This window comes from Lissotriton vulgaris, chromosome 6 (assembly GCF_964263255.1).
Source record: "Lissotriton vulgaris chromosome 6, aLisVul1.2, whole genome shotgun sequence".
Taxonomy (NCBI): Eukaryota; Metazoa; Chordata; class Amphibia; order Caudata; family Salamandridae; genus Lissotriton; species Lissotriton vulgaris.
Genome location: NC_141694.1, coordinates 1,487,584,944 through 1,487,607,151, shown reverse-complemented (window position 1 = coordinate 1,487,607,151; position 22,208 = coordinate 1,487,584,944). Strand labels below are relative to the sequence as shown.

At 44.3% G+C, this 22,208-nt stretch overlaps 1 protein-coding gene across 2 annotated transcripts in view; it reads right to left on the bottom strand.

Annotated features, from left to right (window-relative positions):
- Positions 1-22,208, bottom strand: part of FAM161A (FAM161 centrosomal protein A) — a 134,638-nt gene that overhangs the window by 59,711 nt on the left and 52,719 nt on the right. The window contains exon 2 of one of the 2 annotated variants that reach the window (XM_086927641.1): positions 13,379-13,522. The exons of the other annotated variant lie outside the window; for it this stretch is intronic. Coding sequence (XP_086783767.1) covers positions 13,379-13,522 — 144 coding nt within the window. The remainder of the gene's footprint in view (positions 1-13,378; positions 13,523-22,208) is intronic. 2 annotated transcript variants of the gene reach the window in all.

Here is a 22,208-nt window from a genome sequence, read left to right as displayed (position 1 = left end):
GTTGACCTCAGAGTGCCCAAGTGCACTTGAGGCAAATGCATTGGTTTCCTTACCTTTTTCGGTTTCTTGTAGAAGTACAGCCCCTAGCCCTTTGAACTGGCATCTGTTGTAATGGTTCTTTTTTTTCTGGAACAAACACTTTCAAGTCTGGTGCAGTAGTTAGTGTCAAGCCCGCCCTGGTGTCAACACGCTGTGCCCCACTGCCAGGAATAAGACTCAAGAAGTTTCCTTGGTATTATCGTTCCTGTGGTTGCAGGAACTCATTGATGCAAGAACGGTATACCCGGTTGGTCAAGGCAGCGCTGTGCCGCTCTAGCGCAAGGTTAGCGTTCTAGTCTTTCACAATTCGAGCGGCCATTTTGTGCGCTCCATCCCTGAGTACTGCGCACTTCAACCGTCATACTGAAGCGAGCGGCAGCATTCCGGAGAGTCTCCTCAAGATTCTCATTCTGGTTGCCGTTCTTTTGGATTTCGTCATTCCGGAGAAGATTCGACTTGGCAGTTCCTCACAGTCTGTTTCGGGTCATTCCGGAGTCGCAGCTTTTGTTCTACTTTGACCCTTCGCCTCAGAAGTCGTGAGGTAAGCCGCTACGGACAGCTCCTAGCGGATAATCCTTCAGCTTAGGTTTTCCTCAACCGAGTTCGTCAAGTACATCAAGTATTTGTTTGATCATTGGATTTAGAGACTTTTTGTGGAACTAGTTGTTGAGTTAGTTCTCGTCAGAATTCGTACCATTTCAGTTCCTTCCAGCTTCTCCATTAGCGGCCAGTCCTAGAACTCTTCAAGCGAGCCGTACCTATGAACTCTGGTGCTAGAGTCATATGAGACTTTGTTTGTTCAATTCACTTGAGCGTTCAACTATTCACCTCAGAGACACAAGGAGTTCATGCGGACTACCAGTTGGGATTTCACATATCAACCAGGTGGAACCACTTCATCCTAGAACTGTATCCAGTCGGAGAAGTGTTTAGGGGTTATAATATATGCGCATATAGGTTATATCCTTATCCACACACACACCAAGTAAAGTCCTGACTTCCGCGGAGAAAAGTCGTCATCCTCCATTGTCAACCTGAGTTTACCAAGGAGAGCAGCGCAATCCACACTCTTATCAGGTACAGCTTGAAACAGTGATGTCGTAGAAAAGTAAAAGTCACTTGAACTGTGAATTGTGAATAGTGAACTCCACTCCTTGAAGGGACGTATTAATTTGTGGTTACTTTTGCAGGTGTCCTCAACACAACCAAACCTAGACGACACCAGGGTGTGGCAGCCTCTCTTGTTTGTCATCCACTTCCCCTTTCCCTTTCGTTCCTGGGCTCAGAGGACTCTGGGTGCAGGGGCAATTGGGAGTTGGGAACTTATCTTCTGAAGACCCCCGCTTGATCGCCCCCACAGACCATAGGAGTTCAGGTTAGTCCTCTTGACAGATTGAAGTGCCAATAGACACATTGTGCCTTCTGTCTGGGCGAGATGGCTGAGGGTTGGGATATGAAGGCCTTGACCTCAGTGCTTGAGGGAATGCAAAAACAGTTGAGCGACACTCAGGAGGAGATTAAGAAATCAAATCAGGAGACTAGTTATTTACGGCAAAGATTAGACGAGTTAGCTATTAGTCCCAATCCCAGTTTTGAAAGATCAAAGTTTCAGAGTTTTGCTTCTTCCTCGGCTTCCTCAGAGTTAACAACCCAAGTGGTACATGCCATGTCACCCACTATTCCATTAGCTCCTCCAGAGAGGTTTCAAGGGGATCCTCATAAGGCCCAAATTTTTCTGACACAATGCTCGTTGCATTTTTTGTGCAAACCCATTTTGTTTAAGGAGGATCAGTCCAAGGTGGCTTTTGTTCTGTCTTATCTGAGTGGAGATGCAGCTGCATGGTCTCTACCCTTGGTATCAGCAGATGATCCGGTACTCTACAAGTTTGAAGATTTCAAAGCAGAATTTTTATGCATTTTTGATAGGAGGACCATTTCGCAGGCCACCAACAATGAATTGTTGGATCTCAGACAGGGCAATAAGGAGTTGGTTGCTTACATAGCACAATTTAATCAACTCATCGTAGAGACCAGCTGGCCCGCGGCCAAGAGAGCCGCTATCTTTTACAGAGGACTTAAAGATGAGCTCAAGGATGGTCTAGCTCAAATTCCTAAGAGACCAACGGATTTGTCGGAGTTGATCGATTTAGTCTTACACATCGATCAGCGCCAGTCTGAGAGGCGGAGTGAGAGACGCAAGGATTTCAGGTCAGTCCCGCCAAGGTTGGATCGAGCTCGAACCGAAGTCAGTAAGAGTCATGAAGTCACCCAGGCTGAGGAACCAATGCAAATCGGCTCAATACGGGGTCCTCTCAGTATGGAAGAACGAGAGAAGCGTCGAGCAGGAAAACTGTGCATGTATTGTGGTCTGCCGGGCCATTTTGTTCGTGAATGTCCTAAGAGACTGAAGAAGTCTACGATGGTAAAAGATCGGCTCCACCAGTAGACGGAGTTGCCCTGGTGGAAGCGACACAAGAGTCAGCTCCAAAATCGCAGTCTTTGGCTAACACCTTACAATGTGCAGCACCTCATCTCATTCTGTCCAGTAGAATTCAGTTTGGAGAAGATGTTCACCATCACGTCTCAATCATGATAGATTCCGGAGCTACTGGGAACTTTTGCGATATTCAATTTGCTAAATCCTTGGGAATTCGTTTTGAGAAGAAATTAAAGCCTGAGTTAGTGCGAGCAGTTGACGGAACAAACCTGTCTTCGGGGCCCATCGTAGCAGATACAGAGACCATTACCATATTCGGTCCAGGGAGCCACCGGAGTTTGGTGCGATTCAATTTAATTGACGCTCCACAGTTTCAGCTAATTCTTGGTCTGCCTTGGCTCACTGAACATAATCCCAAGATAGATTGGGCCAAGCGCACATTGGAGATGTCATCGGAATATTGTCAAGAACACTGTAAGGCATCATCTCCGTGGGAACTTCAGCAGTCCATGTCCTCTAGTTTGGCGGATCAAGTCCAAACAATTTGCTCTTTGGAGATACCAGAGATTCCGGAAGAGTATCTAGACTTGAAGGAGGTTTTCAATGAACAGGAGGCGCAGAAGTTACCTCCTCATCGTGTTTACGACTGTCGCATAGATTTGGAGCCTGGAGCGGCACTCCCGTGCAGTCGCATTTATGCCCTTTCAGAACCAGAGAACGAACACCTCAAGGAATACATCGAACAACATTTAGCCAATGGATTTATCCGGCCATCCCAGTCCCCAGTGTCGTCTCCGCTCTTTTTTATTCCTAAGAAGGATGGATCTCTGCGAACCTGCATTGACTATAGAGCACTCAATTTGGTCACAAAAAAGAATCGCTATCCTTTGCCCCTCATTTCGGAGCTCTTGGACCAGGTCAAGGAAGCATGTATTTATACAAAACTCGATCTCAGAGGAGCTTACCATTTGGTTCGCATGGCAGAAGGAGAAGAATGGAAGACGGCATTCCGCACCCGGCTGGGTCTATTTGAATACCAAGTGATGCCTTTTGGGCTCTGTAATGCCCCAGCTGCGTTCCAGCATTTTGTAAATGACATCCTTCGGGAATATTTGGATCGTTTCGCAGTCGTGTACATTGACGACATTTTGATTTTTTCAAATAGTCGAGAAGAACATGTGAACCATGTGCGAGCCATTCTGAACAGATTACTCGAAAATCAGCTGTTTGTGAAGCTTGAGAAGTGTGTCTTCCACTCATCCAAGGTAGAGTTTCTGGGATTCATTCTGTCTCCTGAAGGAGTGTACATGGATGACACCAAATTGCAAGCCATCAAGGGTTGGCCAGCTCCTCGATCCGTCAAAGAGATACAAAGTTTCCTTGGATTCGCAAATTTCTACAGACGGTTCATCCATGATTTTTCCAGTAAGGTGAGCCCAATCACTAAATTGTTACGGAAGAACGAAAAATTTGTGTGGGATTCAGCAACGGAAGAGGCCTTTCAATCTTTGAAGGAGGCATTCACAACCGCACCGATCCTTCAGCATCCTGATTTGAATGTTCCATTTTTCGTGGAGGCAGATGCCTCGAATTTGGCTATAGGAGGAATTTTATCACAGCGACACAAGAACACTGGTCAGCTTCATCCAGTTGCTTATCATTCACGAAAACTCACCCCTGCAGAGATTAACTATTCAATTGCTGATAAGGAGTTATTAGCAGTGAAGGATACCTTTCAGGTCTGGCGACATTATCTTCTGGGAGCCAAGCATCCCATTACTGTATTCACAGACCACAGAAATCTTCAGTTCTTGAAGTCAGCTCGAACTTTGACTCCTCGACAATTAAGGTGGTCTCTTTTCTTTGCAGACTATGATTTTGTCCTAACCTATAAGCCTGGAGCAGCTAATGCTAAAGCAGACGCCTTGTCCCGGTTGGAATTTGGAAGTGAAGCTGAGCATCAGGAAAAGAGTTTTGTTATTCCCACCGAGAAGATAGTGGCCACCTCTGTTGAAGACGACCTGGAAGACAAGATTCGGGTGGAATTTTCACAGCAGAAGTTTGAAGATTGGGTGAATGAAGGTCCTGATCGTGAAGTCAAAGAAAGGAAGCCTTACCAGTCGGGGAAGAAGTTTGTTCCCAGTGAAGATCTTCGAGTCAGGATAATTCAGCAATTTCATGACCATCTGTTAGCCGGCCACAAGGGAGTTGCAAAGACTTTGGAGTTGATCAAGAGAGAATTCATTTGGCCTGGCATGGAAGCTCAGGTAAGACAGTTCATAGCCACTTGTGAGCAATGTGTCAAAGGAAAAGTCATGAGACAACTCCCACAAGGCCTGCTCCAACCCATCCCTGTGGCACCTTCCCCCTGGCATACCATCTCCATGGATTTTATTGTCGATCTCCCCTCCAGTCAAGGTAGCACAACTATTTGGGTGGTGGTAGATCAGTTTTCCAAAATGAGTCACTTCATTCCGTTAAAATCCCTACCCACAGCTCCTCAATTAGCCGATTTGTTTGTCCAACATGTGGTCAGGTTACATGGGATTCCCAAGGTGGTGATCTCGGACCGTGGGCCCCAATTTGTGTCCCGTTTTTGGAGATCTTTTCTAAAAGGAATGGGGGTGGATTCTCGCCTGTCCACCAGTTTTCATCCGGAAACGGATGGACAGACTGAGCGGGTGAACCAAGATTTGGAGCAATACCTCCGTTTGTACCTTATGGATCGGGAAGGCGACTGGCCCTCCTTACTTAGTACTGCGGAATTTGCGTACAATAATTCAGTCCATTCTGCCACAGGTTTCTCCCCGTTCTTTTTGAATTCCGGTAGGCATCCAAACATGAGAGTAGGAAAAGCTGATATTGAGGTTCCAGCTGCCCAAGAGGTACTATCAAACTTACAACAAGCTTATCAGTTGGCCTTTGCTAATCTTTCTAAAGCCAAAGCTAATTATAAAAGGTCAGCAGATCGTAAAAGGAGGGACAGTCCTCAGTTTAAAGCGGGAGAGTTGGTCTGGATCTCTACTAAACACATGAGGCTTGGGGGGACTAAGAAGTTCCAACCGAGGTTTGTTGGCCCTTTCCCGGTGGTCAAGATGATAAACCCTGTCAGTGTTAGAGTCTCACTCCCCAGCACGATGAAAATCCATCCCACTTTTCATGTTTCCTTGGTCAAGAAAAGTCCGCCTCAACTAAGGCGGGAAACCCCTCCAGCACCAATTTCGATCCAGTCTTCAGAAGAGTTTGAGGTCAAAAGAATTCTTGATTCTAAGATTAAGAGGGGAAAATTGTTCTACTTAGTAGATTGGAAAGGTTATGGTCCTGAGGAGAGATCTTGGGAGCCTAGTGATAACGTTCATGCCCCCAGATTAGTGACAGCCTTCCACAAGATGTTCCCTTTGAAACCTGGAAGGGGGGTTTTGGTGGGGGGTACTGTCAAGCCCGCCCTGGTGTCAACACGCTGTGCCCCACTGCCAGGAATAAGACTCAAGAAGTTTCCTTGGTATTATCGTTCCTGTGGTTGCAGGAACTCATTGATGCAAGAACGGTATACCCGGTTGGTCAAGGCAGCGCTGTGCCGCTCTAGCGCAAGGTTAGCGTTCTAGTCTTTCACAATTCGAGCGGCCATTTTGTGCGCTCCATCCCTGAGTACTGCGCACTTCAACCGTCATACTGAAGCGAGCGGCAGCATTCCGGAGAGTCTCCTCAAGATTCTCATTCTGGTTGCCGTTCTTTTGGATTTCGTCATTCCGGAGAAGATTCGACTTGGCAGTTCCTCACAGTCTGTTTCGGGTCATTCCGGAGTCGCAGCTTTTGTTCTACTTTGACCCTTCGCCTCAGCAGTCGTGAGGTAAGCCGCTACGGACAGCTCCTAGCGGATAATCCTTCAGCTTAGGTTTTCCTCAACCGAGTTCGTCAAGTACATCAAGTATTTGTTTGATCATTGGATTTAGAGACTTTTTGTGGAACTAGTTGCTGAGTTAGTTCTCGTCAGAATTCGTACCATTTCAGTTCCTTCCAGCTTCTCCATTAGCGGCCAGTCCTAGAACTCTTCAAGCGAGCCGTACCTATGAACTCTGGTGCTAGAGTCATATGAGACTTTGTTTGTTCAATTCACTTGAGCGTTCAACTATTCACCTCAGAGACACAAGGAGTTCATGCGGACTACCAGTTGGGATTTCACATATCAACCAGGTGGAACCACTTCATCCTAGAACTGTATCCAGTCGGAGAAGTGTTTAGGGGTTATAATATATGCGCATATAGGTTATATCCTTATCCACACACACACCAAGTAAAGTCCTGACTTCCGCGGAGAAAAGTCGTCATCCTCCATTGTCAACCTGAGTTTACCAAGGAGAGCAGCGCAATCCACACTCTTATCAGGTACAGCTTGAAACAGTGATGTCGTAGAAAAGTAAAAGTCACTTGAACTGTGAATTGTGAATAGTGAACTCCACTCCTTGAAGGGACGTATTAATTTGTGGTTACTTTTGCAGGTGTCCTCAACACAACCAAACCTAGACGACACCAGGGTGTGTCAGCCTCTCTTGTTTGTCATCCACTTCCCCTTTCCCTTTCGTTCCTGGGCTCAGAGGACTCTGGGTGCAGGGGCAATTGGGAGTTGGGAACTTATCTTCTGAAGACCCCCGCTTGATCGCCCCCACAGACCATAGGAGTTCAGGTTAGTCCTCTTGACAGATAGGGCATTCTTAACATTTTTAAATTCTCTTTCCAATGCCCATGCCAATCAAAGGTCACCCAAGTTTTCAACAATTTGCGCATATGACACATTCGGCTGGCAAAGTTGCTGATGAATTTACTATAAAATTCTATCATTCCTAAAAAGGATCTCAGCTTGCTTTGGTTTTGGGTGCCCCTAATTTCATTATGGTGTTCAACAGATCTGCCTTGGGTTGCACTCCTTCAGAAGTGAATTTATGTCCAAGATAGTTTATTTCAGTACATTTGACTTTCCTTACAGTAAGATCATACTCTTTAATTATGTCCTAAATGTGTCTAAGCCTTTCATTATGTTATTCCTGGGAGTACCCAAATATTAGCACATAGTACTGATAAAAGAACACCAGCGCGATTCCAGACAGTATATAAGACATGGCTCTCAAAAAGACAGACGGCGCCTTCAACAGACCAAGCTGCATGCGTTTCAATTCGTATGCCCCCATGGACGCGATAAAAGCAGTGAGTTCTTGAGTAGAGTGTAGGCGGATCTGGTAATAAGCGGATAGAAGATCTAATGTTTAGAAGAGTTTTACTCCAGCTACAGTTGTGACCATCTCTGTTATGTTTGGCAAAGGGAACTTATCAACAACTACCTCTTTGTTGAGGGCCCTAAGGTCTACACAGAGGTGAATCTTGCCATCTGCTTTTCTTGCCACTACAACAGGTGCTAACCATTCAGTTGCTTCTACATGTTCTATTACATCCAGCCTGCACAATATTTCGACCTCTTCTCTCACTGCGTTCTTTACGCTTAAGGGAAGACTACTTACTTTAACTGACACTGGAACTGCTTTCTCTTTCAATTTTATCTCGAGCACATATTACTAGAGGCATCCTAACTTTCTGTGAATACTTCAGCATATTCTCTCTCAAAAACAGAGCCCACCTCTACATCATTGTCAACATCATGGACCAGTATTTGAGGTTCAGCACTGGGATTCATATAAACCCCAATGTCTTTTTGTGCTGGCTATCCTAAAATGTTATCTCCTTTACATGAAATAAACTTTGCATAGTATAGATCTGCTTTTGTACTCTATTTTTCCCACAAATTATCCTATCATCTTTATTGGCTGGCCACCATACACCCACCAAGTGTATATACATTTTGTTTAGCTGCAGCTGTTTCTTGAACAGGCTATTCAATACCTCCTTTGAGATTATTTTTAGTGTAGATCATGAATCAAACATGACCTTAACCTCGAAGTCTTCTATCCTTACAACATCTTTGTGATTGCTAGACCCTCCATCGGTCTTCTGCAGTACAATTTCTTCACACACCTCAGACACACCTTGTTTCTCAGGTTTCTTCTAACTAGAGTTACTGCTACAACATGCAATAAAATGTCCTTTGCTCCCACGCTTATTACATACGGTTTTCATAGCTGGGCATTCCTTACTGTTCACCATGTAACCAACCCTCCCACATCTGTAGCATTACCCCTTGAAGGCGCAGACCCTACTCCTGCCCTTTGTCATAGGAGTGCCCTTAACTAATTGTACCTCATTTTCTCATCCTCAACCATTTGTACACTTTCCTTATTATTAGTGTCTTGCTTATTTTCTTTCACACATCTCATTATGTCCTCTACTTGTTTTGCCCGAATCAACACATCCCCTAAGGGAGGATCATCTTTTAGGCAAAGTTCTTCTCGTATCCTTTCAATTTTGCAATTCAACAAAAAAATCGGTCCCTGATGCGTTCATCATTTGTTGCTTCAAACCTACATGAGGCTGCCAATTCATGCAACTCAGACACAAATTCCTCTACTGTTTCTCCTTTCTTTTGTGAGCGCTTGCCAAAATGATAACACTCCATGATCGTATTGATCCTAGGTAGGAAATGATTGTCTAATTTCTTAATGCTTATTCTGTACACATTTAACCCCCTGGATTTATCAGCACTCAGATGAGGTAGATGCTCTAGGATCTCTGCTCTTAGACAATGTTGCAATAGAGCAATGTTCCTCTATAGACCCAAACTAGGACCACAAACAATGGAATAATTGTGCAAGACTTTTTTCCATTAGTTTCACCTCTTTGGTGGTTTCCCAGGGGACGTTAAAACGAATGGAGTTGTAAAACTCTGCATAATCATTTCTGACGCCACATAAAATATTCCGCAACTCACATTATGCGAACCCCTCTACCCCCACAACAAAGTAGAGGCTAAGGTCACGCAGAATATGGCAAAGCACAATGTAGTCACAAACTGAGTTACTGTTCTCTTTTTATCACTGCCAACATCAGCGTGGTGTTCCTCAACTGCCTCCAGGAGGCGCTGGCTCAGTATAGATAGGAGAGTGCTCTGAAGCCCGAAATCAATGAGGCGAGTACTCCTTGCAGGCTTAGGACAAAACGTGACAACTGCCAGGCAGTAGGTGGCATACCACAGAAAAAGTCTTCCCACCACTCCTTGCAGATGCTCCTCCCTCGTGGCTCCCACAGAAACAAGGATGCTGATTGCACCAAAGAAGGTAGATTTAAGGAAGGTGAGCAGTCCTATTGGAGTGGGAATCTACTTCGGGTTCTTGGGTGCCGAATTCTACTTACTGTGCTGCGATTGAAATTAGTTAACGGTGGTGTATCCCTTGTTCTCACACCAGTCCGTAGCTGCTTGTGCATGGCGTCAATCACGCTCACATCAGTTCGTAGCCACTTGCGTAAGTGATTCTCATGTTCAGCGTGCACCACCAGCATGTCAGGATCATTATTGGTGGTGAATTCTCATGCTCAGCGTGCACCCCTTGCACTCGCAACAGTTCATTGCTGCGTGTACGCAGCATCAGATACGCTCCCAAAAGTTCATAGCCGCTTAATATTGATGGTACAATGGGAGGGCATTCCTCATGTACAGTGCACACACATCAGAAAGCCGCAACCCCCTTCACGCTGACTTCGGGAGCAGAGCGTGGCATCAGTTAACACTCTCTCAAAATGTCAACATGCTCGATCGAGGTTAAAATCACCACATCTCACTGGCACACAGTATTCTCCCAAGTCAATAACTCAAGTTGTGAACAGGGGTCACAACGAGACAACCATTAAGTCACCACGGCGATCACTGCGAGTCGCCACTCTACGTGCTGCTGAGGCTTACAGCCAGTGACCATCCGCAAATCTACTCACTGCCTAACAGAGTCCGTTCGACACAGCGATACTTAACTCAGTTGTGTGACCAGGATACTACCCTGAATACTCTTGAGTTCCTGAGAGGCCACATTTTGTTTTCCTGCTGCATAGTGTGCATGTTGAGGTGTACCTGGACGTATCCCGTCCTCATCGCCAGTGTCCAATGCAAGATAAGACGGTTACAAAATAAGCAAACCAGAGAGTGAAGAGAAGCATCAGGTTTATTCCATCCACCTCAGCCACAGCAGACCAACTGCCTATTCCAGGGTATGCAGGCTCCTCCCTCTACATTCTAGAACTCTGTGACCGCAAGGTTCCACTGTTCTCGTCTATTCTACAATATTCTGGTATTTTCTACAGTGCAAGCGACATTGGTGACTTGACAGATACCACAGGCAAGTTCTTCCTCACACAGGCCTACCCACTTTGCCCCTGTTTTCCAAGATTTCTCTTCCTTTTCTTCATTTCTATCTTTGGTTCTGGGTCAAAGTCTGATGATTAAAAAAAAGTCCCAGACCCCGTCATTTGCAAACACATGCACGTATAAAGCATTGCTTGATTTACTAAACCTTTTGTGCACTTAGGGCATTAAATGTTTTTGCCATCGCCAACCTTGTGCTTGCGCAGCTCACTATGTGAGCGATGCCGCTATTTTAAGAATCACATCGGAAAGCCTGCATGCCACTTCCTTACAACTGGTCAGCACCGAGCAATTTAAACCATGATTCACAAGAAGGATTAATGGGTTAATACAAATGCAAATTCAGTTACTCATGCAAAAAGTCTACCCACTTGTTTTATTTTTCTGAATGACATAGTTGGCATTAGGGGACGGAAAAGGAGTGAGACCAGCTGGTGGGAGTTAATGCTATCCCTGCAATACCTTGTGGAAGTTCACAAAACATTTCAGTAGCAGTCCCTATCCTTGACGCACACAGAGGAATACTTCTGCAAGAAGTTGCTACATTTGCGTTATTAGGGAGAGTCGGGGAAGGGAGCATACCCCTGTGTATAATAGGAGTATAGGGAAAGACGTTTCCTTGCGGAGGTGAAACTGAGCAAACATTACCGAACCCAATAGGTATTGCCTACAAGAGAGCTATTCGCTTTGTCAATGTATTTTAGTCATGTTGTATAGCAGCATGCTGTACTGCTATACTGCCTTGCAGCATGACTGAAAATTTACCCCAAAAATGCTATGACAGTCAGTGGTGTCAGTGCTTTTTTATCTATTGATGGAGGGAGGCTTCACAGAGGGAGTAGACCGTGCAACACAGAGGGTGTGGGGGAAAAAGTGCTATGCTGTGACCAGCAGTGTCTGCGTTACAGCGTATTTTTTTATTATGGCAGGTGGATGGGGCAAGCAACAACACAGAGGGATTTGAGGGAAAAGCTATGACAAATTGCATGGCGGAAAGTTAGAAAAAAGCACTATGATGCAGCCGGATGGGTGAAATTCAGGGGTCAAAACAGACACCAGGAAGATGCAAGCAACAACATGGAGGGTGAGAGGGCGTAAGCAACAATACGGAGGGCAGGAGGGGACAAGCAACAAAACGGAGGCCTGGAGAAGCCAAGCAGCAACACGGACAGCGGTGGGAGGGTGGCATATGACCAGCAACAACACGGACAGCGAGAAGGGGCAAGCAACACCACCACCAGTGGGAGGGCGCGAGCAACAACAGACAGCAGGGTGGGAAGCAACACAGACAGCGGTGGATGGAAGCAACACAGAGGGGTTGCAAGCAATAACATGGACAGCGAATGAGGCAAGCAACAACACGGACAGCGGGAGGGCGCAGGCAATAACACGGACAGCGGTGGGAGGGTGGCATATGACCAGCAACAACACGGACAGCGGGAAGGGGCAAGCAACACCACCACCAGTGGGAGGGCGCGAGCAACAACAGACAGCAGGGTGGGAAGCAACACAGACAGCGGTGGATGGAAGCAACACAGAGGGAGTTGCAAGCAATAACATGGACAGCGAATGAGGCAAGCAACAACACGGACAGCGGGAGGGCGCAGGCAATAACAGACAACGGGATGGGGCAACCAACAACATGGACAACAGGAGGGTGCAAGCAACAAAATAATTAGTGGGAGGGTGCAAGCAACAGGATGGAAGCAGTCTTGGAGGCGTAGGAGGGAGGCATGCAACAGGAGAAAGATTGGCAAGGAGGGGACAGGTGGGGGCAAGCAAATCTAAGACACGTGCTCACAGAGTGCTTCAACCAAACAAAGAAGTAGCACCCAAAACTTGAGTAGTGGAAGAACACAAGTACTACGGCCAAGTTCCAGGAGAGGGTCAAATAGAAGAAGAGGACGAGAAGGCTGCACTCGTGAACAAATCAGAAGCAAGTCAATAAGAGTGACAATTAAGCCAACCAATGGTAAGCAATGGGTGGGCTTTAAGCCCACTTTAAGCTAACAAAATGTCTCTCAAGTGACAGTGCATACCCTGTCTCAGGCATGATCTAAAAAGAGTTTTATGTGCAAATGCACATTTCTACTAATTTCCCACCCAATAGACAATCCAAGCAAGTAGCTGGGATGCTGTAAGAGTAACATAGATCTCTTTTTGTAAAGCACGTTTACCACTACAGTGCTTTCTTGGCACTGAACACAGATATTTCTTGAACCCCAAAGTAGAGGTGTTTATTTTTTCCGACCTCAAAAGGATGAAAGGCTTATTGGAGCCCCAAGATTCAGACCGGTGACCACAATGTCAGAACGCATCCTGCGCTTAATGCATTCAGACGGAAACCTTCTTAGGAGACCACAAAATTGTCAACACGATTTTTGAGAATCGTATCAATGTAGAGAATCTACCCACTACCCCAAAGTAGGCACAAATCTATCCGATGATTTCAGACTTTTTATCTTGTGTTTATGAAATGGACTCTGAATTAACAATCTGGTGAATGTAAAGAGCAACCACTAGTTCTTGCAACTGTTATTTGTCATACTCTATGGCACCAGGGTAGAACACATCCACACAAAGCCATAATCCAATGGTGAACTTACTTTCAGAGTCGGGTAGGGCACACTCTGGTTCTGAGGAGGAGCATCCACTTTAGGGGATTCAGAATCCCTCCCCCAGAGCAACTCCTGTATTTCTTTGCAGGTATAGGTTTCTTTACTCTTATTCTTTTCTGCACTGAATTTATCCTGGGGAGGAGAGGAGAATATTTTAACAAAAGTAACTTGAAAAGGTTCTTATTATTCATTAAGACTGTGGCATGCTGGGAAATGGAAAGCTAGTGTGATGGAAGCCATTGGTCTAGATTTGTATCCCATGACTGGTGCTTTGTCGGGACAGTTCCCATGAAGTGAGGAGGTGTGCATGAGATCGAAGACACCCTCTGAATAAATGAAACATGACAAATAAAAAAAGACACACAATTCAAATAAAAATGATTTCCAAACCAGCCCCACCATCTGTGGGGATATAAATGCTGCAGTAGGCATGAGACAATTTGTATGTTTATTTGTATTTCTTGCACCACAAGATTGCAGTAAGCTGATTTAGTGATATGAAACTAAGACTAGGAGAGTAAGACAAATCAAGAGAAAAGAGCAATTATCTTAGAAAAATTTCAAGATAAATAAACAATTTGGGGTGGGTCGGAGTGGCTTCAACAGCTGGGGAACTGCATTGCAAAATGTGCAGATGTGTTCAAATATCACTACTTTTGCTCTCTATATTCATTTGCCTCGGTCCGAAGATTCCCCCACTCATGTAGCAAAATCTTCAGAGGCATATGTGCAAATTCGCAATTACCTAGCTCTGCACATCGCTCCGCAAAGAAAGTGGAAGATATTTTGCAATACAATGAAACCTGCATCGCTGATCCATAATCGGGGTATGGCACAGTAGTGCACTCCCCCGAGAGGCATGCGTTCTCTGGTACCATCCATCTTACATGAGTCCTTCATGTGTCATGTGTGGCCTAGTCTCTCATTAAACTTAATTCTTGAACCTCTGAAAATAAGCAAAAATAAATTCAATAAGTGTTTCTCTATACCTTAAAGACAGACAGGCAGACAGAGAGGGAGATAGATAGGGATTGGAGCCCATACAGGTATCTATAAAGTTGCAGCTACTAAGGACACAGACACAAAAGTGAATGGGTCTTTCGGTGGTTGAGGTAATGCTGAAGACAAGAATGGTGTTGCCAAGGGATGGCAGGTACTCAACAACAACCAGTGACCCTTGTCATCTCAGTCAACCACATAATATATTCTAAATAATAAACAATCAGTCAATATCTGATAGATATACCATACACCACGGTTTTACAGTCATCTGGCCTTGTCAAGAATTACTGAATGTGGTATCAGGGGAAATTGGTCAACTCAAATTGTAACGTATATACGAACAATCATTTATCACCCAATTATTCTGTTTGCTATTAAATATTTTTCAAATATTTAAAAAACACAACAATGTTTCAATAGCTGGTCCAATGCACATTTCTGAAGGTTATCCACTACTTCTTTGCATTAATTAAATTTATGTTTGCTGTCTTTCTAAATTTATTTTGAGCTGTTTTCTATTTATCTGGATTAGTTTTAAAGTTGACCACAGGATTCTGCAAAGTACATCCTTTTACAAAGTAACATTTGGCGGCATTAATGAAATTTACAATCACCCATCAACATAGGAAGAGTGTTTAACATATCCACAAGAAGGGAGAAAATTGCCTCTTGCAAGATCTATTAGCCGCTCACTGATGGCCCTTCAGGCTTTCACTGAGTCAGAGGATCTGCTAGGATTCTCATGATCATGTAAGAAAAGGCTTAGCATAAACCTAGATCAGTTTTGACTCCTCTGATCTTTCTATCAAAATCCATGTCAGAAAATGTCCTAGACTTCATAAAAGAAAGAATAAGTGAGACTACGATAATAATTTTACCTTGGTGATTTAGACCGGTGTTCACTAAAGAAGTAATGAGCTATGTTAAGGAGGCCAGCAGTTTGAAACGCTCCGATTCACAGTGCACTGCTGATGCACTTAAGAGTCCGCCCTCAGTAGTGTGTGAACTCTAGTTTCCCTACTTTATTTTTCCTTGCAGTATTATATAGCGAGAACTCGACAACATGGCATGAGCACAATTTACATTACAGAAGAACACATTCATTTGTGGTAGGCACGGGGAGACAAAGCGATTTGCCTGGAATCACGTAATTACAATGATGTTCATCATTTGCAATTATGGTCATTAATCATTGATCATGTTTTATTCATGTATTAATTGTTTTGTTTTGAATTCAACCACAAAATGTAATTTCCAATATTTATATATCAAATTGACAAGAATGTAATCTAATATTGGTTAAGATAGCCATTTAATAATGGCACCTGTTTGTATTTCCCTACATACCTTTACATATTGGACTGTCATTTGTGTTTATCACTTTCACTGCGAGGCGGTGCACACTTTTTTTTAATTGTCCCACTGTTATGTTTATTATAAATTTGTCTGTTCTTCCTGAGAGCGTTATGTGAGCAAGCTCCCTTGAGGAGTTAAACGAGTCGTCGGTTGGACATTTGTCCTTTATTTTTCTGAATAAAGCACTCTACTCTGCTATCCATTTGAGGAGTTGGATCTTCTTCGGAATGATTTATGCGCTGCAAAAAGTGAGGTTGGTTTGAGCTCTGCACCTAGAGTGATTCCGCCCTTTATTGGCGGAACAGGACTGTTGGATATATATATATATATATATATATATATATATATATATATATATATATATATATATATATATATATATATCCAGAACACTCTTCCAAGGAAGACAAGGCCACAACAGGGGAAACGTGGAAAGCAGCTTTATTTCACCAAAACCGGCAAGAAGTTCACAGACACCCGCAGTGGCGAATGCATTTCGGCATCATATCAGCCTTCCTCAGCGCCGTGGGTGTGGCGAACAGGAAGCAGGTGAGTAAGCTGATTTAAATATCGTCCCGTAACCTGCTTCGTGAACTGCTGCTCCGCCCATTCTGGTCAGTGCCAATCGCCTTAGCCTCCTACAGGACGCCTCTCTTCCAGCGCCTACAGGTACCAGCATGCACAGGAAACTGCTGGCAGGCAATGCGACGGGTGGAGCAGCGCCGCCTGAAACCCCAAAATCCGGAATTTTAGTAACAAGCCCCTTCCTCGGGTCCCCAACCGCATCTCCTACCACAGCACAGGAGACTTTGTAGCGGGGACTTGGAAAACAAAGTAGCCTTGTCCTGCGTGATGTCGATGACACCTACTCCGCCTCTTCATCTCCAGTGCGAGTAGGCAGGTTCAAGACATTCCTGTAACCAGGACAGCAAAAATCCTCCACGAAGGCGGGAACCAGTGGGGCTTGAACCCAAGATGATGCGGGAGCCTTGAGAGCGCGACACTGGAAATCGCGCTGTGATAATGTCCAGAACACTCTTCCAAGGAAGACAAGGCCACAACAGGGGAAACGTGGAAAGCAGCTTTATTTCACCAAAACCGGCAAGAAGTTCACAGACACCCGCAGTGGCGAATGCATTTCGGCATCATATCAGCCTTCCTCAGCGCCGTGGGTGTGGCGAACAGGAAGCAGGTGAGTAAGCTGATTTAAATATCGTCCCGTAACCTGCTTCGTGAACTGCTGCTCCGCCCATTCTGGTCAGTGCCAATCGCCTTAGCCTCCTACAGGACGCCTCTCTTCCAGCGCCTACAGGTACCAGCATGCACAGGAAACTGCTGGCAGGCAATGCGACGGGTGGAGCAGCGCCGCCTGAAACCCCAAAATCCGGAATTTTAGAAACAAGCCCCTTCCTCGGGTCCCCAACCGCATCTCCTAATACAGCACAGGAGACTTTGTAGCGGGGACTTGGAAAACAAAGTAGCCTTGTCCTGCGTGATGTCGATGACACCTACTCCGCCTCTTCATCTCCAGTGCGAGTAGGCAGGTTCAAGACATTCCTGTAACCAGGACAGCAAAAATCCTCCACGAAGGCGGGAACCAGTGGGGCTTGAACCCAAGATGATGCGGGAGCCTTGAGAGCGCGACACTGGAAATCGCGCTGTGATAATGTCCAGAACACTCTTCCAAGGAAGACAAGGCCACAACAGGGGAAACGTGGAAAGCAGCTTTATTTCACCAAAACCGGCAAGAAGTTCACAGACACCCGCAGTGGCGAATGCATTTCGGCATCATATCAGCCTTCCTCAGCGCCGTGGGTGTGGCGAACAGGAAGCAGGTGAGTAAGTTGATTTAAATATCGTCCCGTAACCTGCTTCGTGAACTGCTGCTCCGCCCATTCTGGTCAGTGCCAATCGCCTTAGCCTCCTACAGGACGCCTCTCTTCCAGCGCCTACAGGTACCAGCATGCACAGGAAACTGCTGGCAGGCAATGCGACGGGTGGAGCAGCGCCGCCTGAAACCCCAAAATCCGGAATTTTAGAAACAAGCCCCTTCCTCGGGTCCCCAACCGCATCTCCTACCACAGCACAGGAGACTTTGTAGCGGGGACTTGGAATATATATATATATATATATATATATATAACCTACTGGCGGTTGCCAGTAGGTAGTTATAGTTAGGATCTACTTTCCATAGGAAATCCGCAACATTCTATTGGGAATAACTTTGGCGCCGGTGGACGAATCTTCGCGAATTTCTCCAAGTAAATGGCCCACTACACTCCGCTCCTTCCCTGAAAGTTTGGGGGGGATTCGTCAAGTGGGGGCCGAGATAAAAGTGGGGTACCAAAACGTGTTTTCCCCATGTTAATTTCCATAGGGCGGTCGGTTTCACTTTTAGCCCGAACGGCTGAATGGATTTCCACGAAACTTGGCAAAATTGTACGGACTGGTAGCCCGATGTGCCTTTGCTATGTCTCAAGATATGTGCTCCAGTGGATTTTGAGTAATTTAGGTTCAAAAAAATATATATATCTATGGCAGCGCCCCGGTACGCGCTCAGGGGAGCGCTCCGGGCGCGCCACGCGACTTGCGCACAGAAAGCTGATTGGCTCTCGGGTGTCTGTAAACATTCGAAACAGTCCGAAGCGGCCGCCATCTTGTGTCTCGGTAAAATCGAAACATAAGAGGTGGAAAAATCAAAGGGGGAAATGACCATAAGGGGGCAGGGATAGACCCCCCCTGACCCCCTAGGTTTGATGTGGGGGCCATAAAAGGGCCCAGCGGGGCAAAATTTTTTTATTTTTTTTTGATTTGCGCAGGGGGTACGCGCACCGGGAGCGTCCCATGGGGAAAAATGAATAATATAGTTTTTTTTAAATGTAGCCTTTTTTTTATAAATTGGAGGTAGTTCTAAAAAGAACTGTTTTTTTTCTTCTTTTTGTTGTTTTATATTTTTTTATTGTTTTTTTAACATTTTGTACTTTTTTGGGGTTTTCAGAACAGTTTTATATTTTTTTTGTATTTTTCATGGGGAGAAACGAAAAAACAGGGAATTGAAAATGGCTCAACTGGAGCAAAAAAAAAAAAAAGAAATAATTAGGGTTTATTGGGGCATTTGTGGTTGTCCCCAGCAAGGACGATGAGCTTTACGCTCTGTTCTCCGTAGGAGATGGTCTTCCCACAATATTTACAGATAATTCGGAAATCTGTGGCTGAATGCACAGCATCGTCTCACTTTCCTCTGGTGCCGACGGAGTGGGTTGCTTCCTTTTTGAGGTGGTGCTTGTGGATTGGGGAGGGTTACTGGCCAGTTCCCTCATCTCTGCAGCAGAATAATTTATTGGATGCTTGCGCTGCATGTGGCGTATCATCGTGTTGTTTCCAAATGAATATTTCTTGTTCGGGTTTCCCCTGGAAAGTTCCACGCCACAGATTTTGCAAGTCACCTTGGCTGCATTTACTTTTTTCTTCCCCTGTGGGATGGAAAAAAACTCCCATATAATGTGTGGTCTTGGCTGGTATGGGGTATTTTGTTCATCAAGCCATCTTTTCCCTTCTTCCTCCTCCTCCTCCTCTTCCTCCTCTTGTTGACCACCAATGATATCTTGTGGTGGTCCTCTTGGTGGTTGTGGTGGTGGTGCAGATGCACCAGCTGCTGCTGCTACTGAAGCCATTATAAAGATCAAAAAGGTACAGAGAGGTACAAACAGGTCTTCCTAAGTCATAGGACAAAATCAGAATAAGGAAAAAAGGTGGGGTCTTTCATCCTTTTGGAAAAAAAATTTATTGAACCAATGAAAAGTGTTATTTTCAGGTCACATGACCAGGGGCTTCATCATTATGAAACCAAAACTGTTATGAACCAATAAAAAGTGTTATTTTCAAGTCACATGACCCGACGCGCTTACGCTACGCGCCCGGGCGCGCCGCGTAAGCGCGTCGGACGCCTACGTTGCGCGATTGTATTCGCTCGAGTGCTTCCGGTGCGTTTACGTCGTGCGTATCACGCGGTCGCGGCTACGCGATACGTCACGATCATGTTTTCGTTCGCGATATTGGCACTTACAGGACGCTCCCCGGTGCGCGCCCCGGGGTGCTTCATAAAACTACGCTTTCCGGGGCGCTCACCGGGGCGCGCACCGGGAGCACTCCAAGGCAAAAAAATTTTTTTTTTTTAAAATATAAAATAAAAAAACTTGGCAAAATTGTAGGGACTGGTAGCCCGATGTGCCTTTGCTATGTCTCAAGATATATGCTCAAGTGGTTTTTACGAAAATTAACTTTGAAAAAATATATATTGGGCTACATTGGGCTATATATATGTTAGAGCCCAAATGTAGCCCAATGTAGCCCAAAGATGGCCACCAGTGACAAAAAAAAACAAATGTAGCCCAAATATCAGCCAGATGTAGTCCAAATATAGCCCAATGACAGAATGTCACATAGTGTTCTAAAGAACAACTAGAGCGCTAACAGTCTTACTTATAAACTGAGACTTATAGTTAGGAATTAACATTTAAAAAACCTTTGAAATTCACTGAAAAAACCATAGGTTTCACACCAGTTATAGTTAGCTGGAAATTTTACTGACATAAAGCCATTGAAATTCCCACGTTATAGTTAGTTGGACTCACTATAACTTGCGCGCCTGCAATGCACTGCTGATGACGTCACATATTACATCACTCATGACATGGTCAGTGACATCACTCATGACATCACTGATGACACCATCCTTGTGACAGAGTGACAGACCTCCTTTCACTGTAATGTAACCCTTGAAACACATATTTAAAAATAGAAACTAAAATTTATTTTAAAAAAAAGGAGATACCCATATCAGTTTCAACAACCAATTCAGTAATTCCACCATCTATATACACATCTACTCATTCACAAACAGTTCAATATACTCACTCATACATATATACTCACTCATCATATGTAGTGATACACCTATACATCCTGTTACACACCGACAGTCATCCAAACGTTACACACACATACTCACACATGCAAATAAACAATTGAACATCGTTTATTTGCATATAGAGCTATACACACACTACCACCTTACTTCTATTGAAATTTAAACATATTTATTCTCTTAAACAATCCCTTATAGAAACACATACTTATTTAAACAGGAAATTTTACAATCTCTTACTCTCACATATACATCAATATTCACATATACTAGATTAAAACATATGTAGTTACTGATAAAGACACTAGTGAGACAGTCATTCACTCAGTAACACACACATATATTCACTCATACAGTCCTGCACATATGCGGTCTTCAAAACACATACAGAGAGTCAGTCAATCATGCATCTATGTGCTAAGTAATACCCCCACCAAACCATATAGACACTCATACTGATACTAAGAAAAACATCTAATATCCCATGTACATACACATGTAGCTACTCACCAACCCATGCAGCCACTTATACACAAAGTGAAACACTAATACATATATTTAAAAATGTAAACATTACTCACTAATATTTATTTTTCAGAAAGACACACATTCACTGGATGGTGTCATCAGTGATGTCATGAGTGATGTCACTGACCATGTCATGAGTGATGTAATATGTGACATCATCAGCAGTGCATTGCAGGCGCGCAAGTTATAGTGAGTCCAACTAACTATAACGTGGGAATTTCAATGGTTTTATGTCAGTAAAATTTCCAGCTAACTATAACTGGTGTGTAACCTATGGTTTTTTCAGTGAATTTAATAGGTTTTTTAAATGCTAATTCCTAACTATAACTGGTGTGAAACCTATGGTTTTTTCAGTGAATATATATATATATATATATATATATATATACATACATATATATATATACATATATATATATACATATATATATACATACATATATATACATACATATATATATATATATATATATATATATATATACATATATATATATGTGTATATATATATATATATATCCACAGCAGTAAATCCCACATAATGGGGAGGGACGGTGTCACAAGGGGCGGTTTCCCTAGTACGTTTTTGAAAGCTACCCAATCTCTACGTTTGTGCCATTCACAAATTCCAATCAAATCCATTATGGTGTTGCAAATGGTCGGAAAGTTACTCCCTTTTCTAAGATGGTAAGTGGACAAACCACCCCCACATTTGGTTGTGATGTAGGGGAAGGGTTTTATCCCATGGGATAAAATGTACCCCCCGACCCCCTTAGGGAAAAAAACGTGCATCTGCACAGTGGGTATTCACATTTGGCTGAAAAGTATTGCAAAGCAGTTCGGGTGGACTTTTCCCATGAGGCACAGGGTCAGAATGATTTGCATATGGTCATGTCTGAACTGGGGTGGCGGAGTGAGCTAAAGAATGATGATGGATTAAACCCAGATCAGTTGACTGAGGATGAGTGCTTGCAATGTTCAACACTCCGTCCATCATCCCCTTTG